The following is a 12,531-nucleotide window of genomic DNA, read 5'->3' as shown; positions in this document are numbered from 1 at the left end:
AAGCATCCTGGACAGGACTGCAACTAACACTATGCATCACAGCTTGAAAATGGATAGATGCTTTCACCAATAGGACACAGACAGCTACAGGGATCATTTGAAAATGCTGCATGAAGCCCCAGTGGCCTATGAGCCATAGATGAAAAACCACTGGCTAAACACAAGCAGGAAAGAGAGAGAGAGAGAGAGAGCGCACACCTAAGGACTGAGGATCTTGTTGCTGCGACCAACATGACGCGTTAGAGATAGGTGTTGACCACACTGCTTGTCTGTTACCAACCAGCTGAGCCACTGATGTGATTTTAGAAAGGAACACTTCAGTTAAAGGTCAAATGTAAGAGTTTATGGCAGGAAGGAGCTCATGACAGGAAGGAATAGTTTCCATAAAGAGGTGAGTGATGCCTAACTCATTACTGTGGAAGCCAACATCTCCAGCCAACTTTGGGGGAAATAACACCCCCCCCCTCAAAAAAAAATCAGGAAAACTACTCATCAAATGCTAAAAACTGAATTGCAAAGATGTTTGGTGACTGAGCCTAAGAACTGAAAGACTCGAAGCTAAAATCACAGTATGTTTCAGACTGCCAAAGCATCCATACTGATACACCACTTAAGGCCTTGCCTACTCTACAAATAGGCCCATCTCCAGGAATGCAGTTACAACATAGGTGTAGTGTGTATAGGAGCTACCTTTTTATTTATTTTTTTACTACATTCCCCATCTGTGCTAAAGCCTGGGTTGCATCGTGATCTCCATGATTCAGGATCACAAGCAGCTCCCATCTAAACAGAGGAATGTGGGAGGGGGTCAGGACAACTGGGCTGCAGATTTGTAACTGAGTGTAAATCAATTCACTCAGCACTAGGCATTCCCTCATGGCCAGGCCTGACATAGCAGCTCTCTCCCTGGTCAGCAGCCCCTGCCAATGGTCACTCCAGCACGGTGGCAGTTTCTCTGTCAGTAACTCAGCCCTCCAGCCAGGTTACCATCTTAAGTCTACCCATTCTGGGGTCACCATTGTCCAAACTTAAAAGTCTAAAAATGTCTTTAACAGAAACAAAATCCTTCCACCCAATCTGAGCAATTCCTCAGCCTGTCTTTGGCTTAGCCTTTAGTTCCCTTGATGGGCTCAATATCCTTTGCAGTGGGCTTGTGCACCCCCTTCTTTGGAGCTGGTAGGGAAACATAGTACCACTGTCTATGTTGGATTCTAGCCCAGGGCTGCTCCTTTACCTGTGCTGCAGTTTTAACTAGGCTACTTCCTACCCAGCCTCTTAAGATCTCTTCCAAGTATCCCAGTCACTTCTCTGGTTAGTCAGGATCTCTTCCCAGGCCTGCCTTCCTGCTCCAAGTTTCCTACCTGGCTCTCACTCCAGCTCTTTATCATCACTTAAGCCTGGCTCTCCTTCCCATTATTGTATTCACCTTCTGCTCTTTGTGGCAAGTTGCCTGATTTCCCTCAGGTGAGGCTCATTCTGTGATCAAGTTGGCTTAGCACCAGGTTTTCCAGCTCCTAGGACAAGCCACCCTGTCACACTGGGTCCCCCTCACAGTTCTGTTTATAGTATAGATGGGGCCTAAGAAACCTGTGTCAAATTTATCCTCATTTGGTCACATACAAATAAAATACTGAGGCAGTGACATTTACCTAAACGTGTTTATAGAAAGGGGAGTTAAGAAAAATATGTGCTCCTTTATAAAATTACCTAAATATTGCTAGGTGATAACTAGCTTCAGAAGCAGAATAATACAAACAGTCATTAGGAAATAAAGATTTATTTTATTAATATGAAAAGAATAAGCCCAAATAGCTCTTTGGACAATTTTTAATTACTATATTTGAGAGCGTCTAATCTACATCAAATTAAACAATTTCATCACCTTTAACATTTGGTTTGGAAGCATCAAGACAACTGCAGCACTTGTTTTTCAAGAACCAAAGAGAATTTTAAAAGCACTTAAAATGGTGTAGTATTATCTGAAGAAACAGCAGCTCAAAGCGTAGTTATGCATAAAAAGAAAGATGATAATAAGCTTTTAGCTTATGAGCATGAGAGAGGGTTTTAATGTTCTCACAACTATAGAAGAAAGAATAATGATCGTCATTAACCCAACAACAACTAATGTTATAACTATTCCACACTGTCCCAAATCTCTTCACATAGATGGTGCAAATGCTAACATAAACTGTGATGCAATACAACCACTAGCAATTCAAAGCATATACCTGAGACTGTCCTGATTTCTCAGATTTCTGGAATGGCACTAGTGTCCAATTCAAAAAATAGCTATATTCTACAGAAGTCTTAAAAACGAACAATGTATGAAATCAATCCATCTGCACTAAAGAACCCATGTGGTATGAATGTTGACGCTTTTTGAACCATTAACTTTCTGTCCTGGATCTTGGGGAGGGTGGGGGAATCACACCTCAATAAAACATACACATACAAAAATGAAAAATACTGAAAAGCCATACTTGTTATGAATGTAAATAAAAGGGTAACTGTGCTGATTCAGTGCTCAGGTACAACAAGAAATGATCCATGTAAGCTACAGAAAGGAGGATATGAAAGAAGGATTAGACAGTAGAAGAGGAGATAATAAGGAGTTGTAGTAGACAGCAATTGCTGTAATCATTTTTTTCAGATACAGAAACACCAAGCTCCTTACAGGGTTGAAATTCTTAAAGACAGATGGCATTTATATTTATTTTTGAAGAAATTTAGTGCTTGTATAAACTGCCAGATTGAGAGCCCTGGATACTGAACTTCTCTATTTATTCACAGAACTGGTAAGACATAGACAGCAGCAGAGCAAGTTATACGCTGTCCCACCAATGTGAGAAAGTAACTCGCTCTACATACCTATTTAGTCCTTGGCCTGTCTTCCTAGACAACCAATGGAGCTGGATTGAGACCACCCCACTTTACCCAGCCCGCCAAAAAAGTATCATGTCGCACTTTTGGTTACTCTTGTCCTGGAACAGAGCTGAAACAGCAATCTAGTGATCAGGGGCGGCTCTACCTTTTTGGCCGCCCCAAGCAGTCATGCGCGGGAGGCGCCCCGGAGCCACGGGAGCAGCGGACCTCCCGCGGGCATGACTGCAGAGGTTCTGCCGGTCGCGCGGCTCGGCTGGACCTCCCGCAGCTGCGGACGGTTTGCAGGTCCGGCGGCTCCGCTTGAGCTGCCGCAGTCATGCCTGCGGGAGGTCCAGCCGAGCCGCGGGACCAGCGAACCGTCCGCAGTCATGCCTGCGGGAGGTCCACTGGAGCCGCCGGACGAGCGCCCCCTCCGCAGTCTTGCCTGCGGCAGGTCCGGTCCTCTCGGGGCTCCGGTGGACCTCCCGCAGGCATGACTGTGGCAGGTCCACCGACCCAATCTGCCGCCCCCCCGGGAAAGGGCCGCCCCACGCGCGTGCTTGCCGCGTTGGGGTCTGGAGCCGGCCCTGCTAGTGATGAAAGGCTTCATATTCTATTTCCAGTCCCCTGAGATGTCAAGACCCATAGACACAAAGAGCTCTTGAGTTAGTTTATATCTAGATACAGCTTACCACCCTGTACATTTATTTACTTCTGTCTAAAGAGTGTGATATCTTAATTTCTTAAATATCTGTGGCAGAACAAAGTCAAATTATAGAAGACAGTCGTATTTAGGGTGACCTCTCCACTGTAGTAGTAGGTTTCAGAGTAGCAGCCGTGTTAGTCTGTATCCGCAAAAAGAACAGGAGTACTTGTGGCACCTTAGAGACTAACAAATTTATTTGAGCATAAGCTTTTGTGGGCTACAGCCCACTTCATCAGATGCATGCAGTGGAAAATACAGTAGGAAGATATATATATACACAGAGAACATGAAACAATGGGTGTTACCATATACACTCTAATGAGAGTGATCAGTTAAAGTGAGCTATTACCAGCAGGAGAGAAAAAAACTTTTTGTAGCGGTAATCAAAATGGTCCATTTGCAGCAGTTAACAAGAAGTTGTGAGGAATGGGGGCAGGGGCGGCTCTAGGAATTTCGCCGCCCCAAGCACGGCGGCACGCTGTGGGGGGCGCTCTGGCGGTTGCCGGTCCCGCGGCTCCGGTGGACCTCCTGCAGATGTGCCTGCGGAGGGTCCGCTGGTCCCGCGGCTCCGGTAGAGCATCCGCAGACACGCCTGTGGGAGGTCCACCGGAGCCGCGGGACCAGCGGACCCTCCGCAGGCACACCTGCGGGAGGTCCACTGGAGCCGCCTGCCGCCCTCCCGGCGACAGGCAGAGCGCCCCCCGCGGCATGCCGCCCCAAGCACACGCTTGGCGCACTGGGGTCTGGAGCCGGCCCTGAATGGGGGGGGGGGGGATTGTCACGGAGTGTGGGGGAGCCCGGCCCTGCACCCCTTTTCCTGGGACTCCCAGTGACTCTCAGCCAGCCAGTAAAACAGAAGGTTTATTGGACAACTGGAACACAGGATACAGCAGAGCTCGTGTTCAGAGCCAGGACGCCTCAATCTGGCCCTCCTGGGGGTTCAGGGTGTCTGGATTCCAGCATAGGTTCTCCTGCAAACCCACCACCCAGGTCCCAAACCGAAAACTGAACCAACCCCCTCCACTCAGCTCCTTTCCTTTGTCTAGCTTCCTGGGCAGAGGTGTCGACCTCCCCTCCCCCCTGCCTAGCTCATGTTACAGGCTGAATACCTGTCTCTTACCTATCTCGACAGCAGGGATAAACATGGGGAAATAGTTTTACTTTGTGTAATGACCCGTCCACTCCCAGTCTTTATTCAAACCTAATTTAACGGTGTCCATTTTGCAAATTAATTCCAATTCAGCAGTCTCTCATTGGAGTCGGTCTTTGAAGATTTTTTGTTGTAATACTGTGACTTTTAGATCTGTAATCGAGTGACCAGGGAGATTGAAGTGTTCTCCGACTGGTTTTTTAATTTTATAATTCTTGACGTCTGATTTGTATCCATTATTCTTTTACGTAGAGACTGTCCGGTTTGGCCAATGTACATGGCAGAGGGACATTGCTGGCACATGATGGCATATATCACATTGGTAGATGTGCAGGTGAATGAGCCTCTGATAGTGTGGCTGATGTGATTAGGTCCTATGATGGTGTCCCCTGAATAGATATGTGGACAGAGTTGGTAACGGGCTTTGTTGCAAGGATAGGTTCCTGGGTAAGTGTTTTTGTTGTGTGATCTGTGGTTGCTGGTAAGTATTTGCTTCAGGTTGGGGAGCTGTCTGTAAACAAGGACTGGCCTGTCTCCCAAGATCTGTGAGAGTGATGGATTGTCCTTCAGGATAGGTTGTAGATCCTTGATGATGCACTGGAGAGGTTTTATTCGGGGGCTGAAGGTGACGGCTAGTGGCGTTCTGTTACTTTCTTTGTTGAGTCTGTCCTGTAGTAGGTGACTTCTGGGTACTCTTCTGGCTCTGTCAATCTGTTTCTTCACTTCAGCAGATGGGTATTGTAGTTGTAAGAATGCTTGATAGAGATCTTGTAGGTGTTTGTCTCTGAGGGGTTGGAGCAAATGCGATTGTATCATAGAGCTTGGCTGTAGACAATGGATCATGTGGTATGGTCTGGATGAAAGCTGGAGGCATGTAGGTAAGTATAGCGGTCAGTAGGTTTCCGGTATAGGGTGGTGTTTATGTGACCATCGCTTATTAGCACTGTAGTGTCCAGGAAGTGGATCTCTTGTGTGGACTGGTCCAGGCTGAGGTTGATGGTGGGGTGGAAATTGTTGAAATCATGGTGGAATTCCTCAAGAGCTTCTTTTCCATGGGTCCAGAGGGTGAAGATATCATCAATGTAGCGCAAGTAGAGCAGGGGCATTAGGGGACGAGAGTTGAGGAAGCGTTGTTCTAAGTCAGCCATAAAAATGTTGGCATACTGTGCAGTCATGCGGGTACCCATAGCAGTGCCGCTGATTTGAAGGTACATGTTGTCCCCAAATGTGAAATAGTTATGGGTGAGAACAAAGTCACAAAGTTCTGACACCAAGTTTGCCATGACATTATAGGGGATACTGTTCCTGATGGCTTGTAGCACCGGTATATTGCAGCTGCGTGATCAGTCCTGAAACCACTCCCTTTATGGAAACTTCAATAGCATTATCTCCAAATGACAAATTATATACTCTGCTGGAGTGTTGACAAAGCAGAATGGAAAAAATGTAGGGCCAGGAAACAACACGAGATACAAAGATTTGAATGGTTATTCTAAACCTATAATTTCTTATTAGGAAATACCTACATGAATGTGAAAAGCTCTGTGAAAATTGCAATGGTATTGCTTCCTCTCAGTATAGTCTTGCAACTCCTATTACTGCTAACAAGAGCTGTGTGCCTAGAGAGAAGAATATACCCCTTTGTGTAAGTTGATAGTGCATTCAATAATTACAGCATTTTTTAAAGGGGAAGGAAATTAACCTTTTTACAAGTATCTCTGTTATATCAAGAGCATCTTGGGACATTTCCCTTTCAACACATTTTAGCAGATACATACCAAAAGTACCACTGGTCTCTTCCACGTAGTTAATCCTATGATTCCGGACAAGATCACCTGAAAGAACAAGAAAACAATTATGCAGGACTGAAGAGCCATGTTGGCAGAGCCCCATTACAGCCCTCATCACCCAACATTAATACATTGAAAGAAGCTGTTAACTTTAGAGTTCTAGAAGGAACTCCTTGTTTAAGAGAGTATGTCTGACTCCCCTCTCACATAGGAGTAACTCCACTGACTTCAGGAGAAATATACCAGTGTAACCCTGCCATAAATGGGTGGAGAATCAGAACCAATGTTGATAAGACACTTCACTTATATAATGTCTTACCTAATAACATAATTAGGTTTCTTCTCATTGTCCTTCTTTTTACTTTTTAGTCCACATACACAACTTTCCAGAAATGTACACAACATTTTTTCCTAATTTTTCAGTAAACTCAACCGCCTCAGCTGATTACAAAACAACATTTCTACTAACTTAGACCCCTATCCAGAAAACCTCTTACACACATGTATAATTTTAAATATGTGGGTAATCCCATTAATTTCAAAGTTATGGTCACATTCAATCATTTCGCTGGAGGGGAGCCAAAAGACAAAGAAATGTTTGTATTATGTTGCCTTATTTTACCACTTAATTCAGTATTTCAATCAAGAGAACAACTCTGAAGGAACTATGGCTAAAATTTATAGACACATACATACACAGCTTGTGCCATTCAGTCAGATCAGGAATAAATCCTGCTGTAGAATTGAAAGGACAACACATTTTAATGACATATTACTGGGGGCGTGGGCATGTGTGTGTGGGGGAAAGCTAGGCAAGACAGAACAGAACAGATTTTCAGCTGTGCCCTGTAGACAACAGAAACTCACTGCGATTTACAGTTAATGGCCCATATCTTCAAAGTAATTTAGGCTCCTAACTCCTATTTAAATCAATGGAAGCTAGAAGCCTAAATTCCTTTGAGGATCTGGGCCAATGTGACTAGGTTAATGAACATAGGACTTCAAGATTATATCCTGCACCAGAAAAGGGTAGGCTAGAGCAAATGGATCTGCACCCTTTAGCACTTTTAAATAAGTAAATACCTTTTATAACTTCAGTGACTTCTGGACTGGTGATGAATCTGGCCTAGTACATGTGCATACATGATTTGGCCAAAACACCCATTGACATTACCATTCCTCTTTCAAAACTACATACATAACTTTGCAGTTTCGTAACAAAATAGTTTGTGAATTATCTAAGTGCAAAATAATCATGTGATGTTATAATTAAAGTGCATCACTGATGTCTGTCACAGTTCAGGGCAACTGAACCATCCGTGGTCCAGCAAGATTAAATTTAGATTTAGTTGGGGATTGGTCCTGCTTTGAGCAGGGGGCTGGACTAGATGACCTCCTGAGGTCCCTTCCAACCCTGATATTATATGATTCTATAAGAGCATCTACTGTTAGGGTCCTGGTTCCCCAGCCATCATCTCTCTCAGGCGGAGACACACATCTCACTCCCTTCTGACTGGAATATTTCAAGGCTGCACGGTTCCCCACCTACACTGTGAATTTCCCAGCAAACCAGACTGCCTAAATATGCCTGCTTTACTTTTCTCTTTAGATGCTACGAACAGCATAATTGCCCACGGTTACTAGGCATCACACGGCTTTTCCTAAGCAAGCACATTTATTCTCAAGGTGAAAGCATAGTAGAGAAAGTCCTTTCTCTAGAGAATCCAGTTTGAATCCCTATATGCAAACCTTTCCAGGTGGTTGTACCTCTCGGGAGATGTTACAACCTGAGTGAATTTGCTGCCACTATTTTTAGTTCCTGGAGGGTTCTGGTCCACTTTCCCCATGAAAATAAATACAATGATTTTGGTAAATTTCATAGTTGAATGTAATGTTATTTTGGAGCTATAGGAACAGGAGGGAAAAGGCATTTTTCCACTGAGCAACGGATTGCATATTTATTCTGCACTCGAGCAATTAAAAAACTAATTTGTTACATAAGTGCAAGCTTGGTTTGTATGCAGTCCTAAATGGGACACTGTTTTAGCCATATCTGAAGCAATCTGGTTTTGAACTATATTAATAAAGTTACAGGTATTTAAAAGGAGGTATAGTGAGCATGGACAGTGCATTTGTTTCCTTACTTCAAGGTCTAAGGCTGTGAATACCTGCAGTGGTAAACACATACATCTATTTGGGAAGGTTAGAGTTGAAGGGATCTTCATCAGGTTTCCACAGTAAATGTGTGTCTCTGTTCCTTTACACATAAGACTTATAATATGGGCTTTCATGCCCTAGTACAAATTGCTATGAAAAATCACTTGCACAGAAAAAGTGAAGTTTAAATAGAAATCAGCAGCAGTAATAACTTGCCTTACTGTCCATAATAAAATCCTAATTCCCTCCCCCTTACAGTTTTTCTAGGAATAGCACTATTTATTTATCCAGTCTTATCAGAGTAGCAGTATTAAAATGCAGGAAAATGCTGCATGCAATATGTGCATATACTATTACAGGTGGGAAGTGTTGTTTCTTATTGTATACAAGGTTTGATAGACTGATTAAGATTTTATAAGGAAAAACATTTAAAATAATCAGCTATAAAATGTCAATTTGGCCTCCTCTTTATATTTGTTTATTCTTCTGTAATAATCTCTTTGTTAAGGTTTGTGCTGCTATTGAAGTAAGACCTATAGACAGTCTAAAATATTATTTATATTACTATTTATTATTTCTGCAAGACAAAATAGTGTTCTAGCTTCTTTACTGAACAGATAAAAATATATAGCTTCTGATAACTGAATTGTAAATTGGCAATGAAGGGTTTAATTTGTTATACAAGTAATTTTATACTTAACATATATATAGCATCTTTTACCTGAAGATTTCAATCTGCTTTAAAACATTAATTAACACTCTTGATGACACACCTCTAAGGTAAGGAATTATTAATCTTCCTATTTTACAGACAGGGAAACTGACATACAGCGAGGTTAAGTAGCTTGCTGAACGTCACACTGCAAATCAGAAGCAGAACTAGAATAGAACCCAAGCATCCTGACTACCATTCCCCTTAGGGTGAGCAGATGTCCCGATTTTATAGGGACAGTCCTGATTTTTGGGCCTTTTTCTTATAGAGGCTCTTATTACCCCCCACCTCCATCCCAATTTTTCACATTTGCTGTCTGGTAACCCTAATTCCCCTGCTCTAATCACCTAGGCCCCAATCTTTCAAGGAGCTCTGCGTAGGAAGATCCCTGCACCCATTTGGAACGTCAATGGCATTGCAAGGGTCTGGCTGTGTAAAACTCCTTGTAGGATTAGGACCTGAGATCACACTTTGCAAGTCTTATTAAATTCAGTAAATCTTCTACAATAAAAGAGAGGAGCTAATCCCTTAAATGCAAAATTTATGCTGAAAAGCCTTACTCCCTATGAATGTTAGCAGCAACAGACAATTAATTATTATTATGTATGCAGTGCCTGAAATGTCTGAGGCACTTTACAAACAACTAGAAGACACCGTCTCTGCCATAGAGAGCTACATAGATACATTAGACAGATATACAGAGTCATAGATTCCAAAGCCGGAAGGGGCCATTGTGATCATCTAGTCTGACCTCCCGTATAACACAGGCCATAGAATTTCCCCAAAAATATATTAGCTAATAGATTAGCTAGCTAGAGAATAGATTGCGTAGATGGTTCTGACATGTAATAGCTAAGAGATTAGCTAGACTGATCAAATGTGGTAGCTAATAGATGGCTAGATGGATCTGATACATAACAGATTAGACATGTGACAGCTAATAGATTGGCTAGATAGAGCATAGATTAAAGCGATCAGATATGTGATAGCTGACAGAGTGGCTAGATAGAGACCAGATTAGACTGAACAGCCGTGTGATAGCTAATCGATTGGCTAGGTGGCACAGGTAGCTCTGGACAGAGCAGGCATCAGACACTATATGAGATGACAGGCTAGTCGGCCTAAGGACGATCCAGGCTTCGCTGTCCCGTCCCATGGCTGTGTCAGCAGCAGCTGTTGCTGCCCGGCCGCCCCCAGCTCCCGGGGCCACTTACCGAGGAGCCCGCCCAGAAGGGACAGGAGTTCTTCACCTGCGGGGAGCCGCTGAGGGACAGCGCCCCAAAGCTCAGCGCCACCATGCAGCAGCCCAGGATGAGCTGCAGCAGCCCCAGGGACAGCAGCGGTCTGGCCGGCAGCAGCCCCTGGGCCCCGGCGGCGGTGGCGGCGGCCCGGCGGGCGGACAGAGGGGAGAGCGCCGCCGGGGGAGGCCGATAGTGCTGGAAGCGCCGGAGAGGCGGCAGCGGCGGGGCCGGAGAGGCGGCGGGGCCGGGAGCCGCTGCCTGAAGCGCGGCGGAGAGCCCGGCCATGGGGCAGCAGGAGCCCGGCAGCACCACAGGCAGCGACATGGGGGGCGGCGGCCGCGCCGCTCCGAGGGCAGGAGCCGAGTGTGGGCGCTCCGCCGGCACCGCAGGCTGCCGCCCTGCTGCTGCCAAGCCCGTCCCCACAGCGCGCTGCTGCTGCTGCCGCCGCCGCCGCCAGTGCCCAGGCTCCTCCGGCCAATCCCTTCACCGCCCCGGGCTGCCCCCAACCCCCCCTTACTACCCCCCCCGTCCCCAGGCTTAACCGCCCCGGGCTGCCCCCAAACCTCCCTTAATACCCCCCCCCCCCGTCTCCAGGCTGGCCCCCAACCCCCCGTCCCCAGGCTTAACCGCCCCGGGTGGCCCCAAACGCCCCTTAATACCCCTGACCCTTAACCACCCCAGGCTGGCCCCCAAACTGCCCCTTAATACCCCTACCCCCAAACGTCCCTTAGCTGCCCTGGGCTAGCCCCCAAACACCCACTTAATACCCTCCACCCTTAACCGCCCCAGGCTGGCTCTCAAACACCCCTCAATACTCCCTCTGCTCCTTAACCACCCCATGCTAGCCCCCAAACATCCCCTTAACCCCGCGCCACCACCCCCTTAACCCCCCTGGGCTAGCCCCCAAACATCCCCTTAACCCCTCTCCACCACTGCCGTAACTCCCCGGGCTAGCCCCCCCACGCCACCTTAACCCTCCCACGCGCCTCCCTTAACCCTCCCAGGCTAGTCCCCAAATACCACCTTAACCCTCCACCACCCCCTTAACCCTCCCAGGCTAGCCCCCAAACGCCCCCTCCGCCACCCCCTTAACCACACTGAGCTAGTCCCCCAAAAAACCCTTATCCCCCACACCATCCCCTTATCTGCCCTGGACTAGCCCCCAAATGCCCCGTTAATCTCCCACCACTCCCTTAACTACCCAGGGCTAGTCCCCCATGCCACTCCCTGAGCCACCCTCAAACACCTCCTTAATCCCCATGCTAACCCCCCTTAATCCTTCTGTGGTACACATTTTGTGCCACCCACCTTAAACTTTCCATGCTAGCCCCCCCAAAAAACCCTCAAACCCCTTAGGCTAGTCCCCTGTGCCAGGCCACCTCCTTAATCTCCCTTAAATCCCTGTCCCAGCCCCTCCACCAAATGCCTATGCCAACCCACTCCTCAGGCTTAACCACTCTCTTGCTAGTGTCAAATCTCTCCCTAGCCCCCACCCCCCAACCTATTCGCTGCTGCCAGTGCTTAACCTGTCCCTGTCCACTCTGCCATGCCAAACACTCTCTACCAAAGAAAGCATTCCGCTGCCACTGCCAAACCCCGCCTGACCACCAAACTCCTCTTTAATGGTGTACCAAACCACGTTCAGCTGCTGGTGCCAAATCCTTCCTTACCCTCTTCTCCAATCACTCCGCTGCCATTGCAGCCAACTCCATCTCTAGCCTGCCCCTTACCTTCTACTACAGGTTGAACCTCTCTAGTCCACCTTCAGGACCTGATGGATGCCAAACCACGGGAGGTCAAAGCAGAGTGCGAGCGGGTCTTCATAGGTGCAGGTCTCCATAGGCGCAGCATCTCCAGGCTTTGCGCCCAGCATGGTCCCTCGCCCAGGGGCCCCACTGCCACCCAGGATCCTG

At 46.7% G+C, this 12,531-nt stretch overlaps 1 protein-coding gene across 2 annotated transcripts in view; it reads right to left on the bottom strand.

The window, feature by feature from the left end:
• The window catches only part of FAM189A2 (family with sequence similarity 189 member A2), a 48,891-nt gene extending 37,927 nt beyond the window's left edge, over window positions 1-10,964 (bottom strand). For both annotated transcript variants that reach the window (XM_039542911.1, XM_039542912.1), the window contains exons 1-2: window positions 10,592-10,964; window positions 6,497-6,553 (exon numbers count right to left, since the gene is read on the bottom strand). In XM_039542911.1, the coding sequence (XP_039398845.1) occupies window positions 6,497-6,553; window positions 10,592-10,942 (408 nt within the window). In that variant the 5' untranslated portion in view covers window positions 10,943-10,964. The remainder of the gene's footprint in view (window positions 1-6,496; window positions 6,554-10,591) is intronic.
• Window positions 10,965-12,531: the final 1,567 nt, after the last annotated feature.

This window comes from Mauremys reevesii, linkage group 6, assembly GCF_016161935.1.
Source record: "Mauremys reevesii isolate NIE-2019 linkage group 6, ASM1616193v1, whole genome shotgun sequence".
Lineage (NCBI taxonomy): Eukaryota > Metazoa > Chordata > Testudines > Geoemydidae > Mauremys > Mauremys reevesii.
This window is presented reverse-complemented; position numbering and strand designations above follow the sequence as displayed.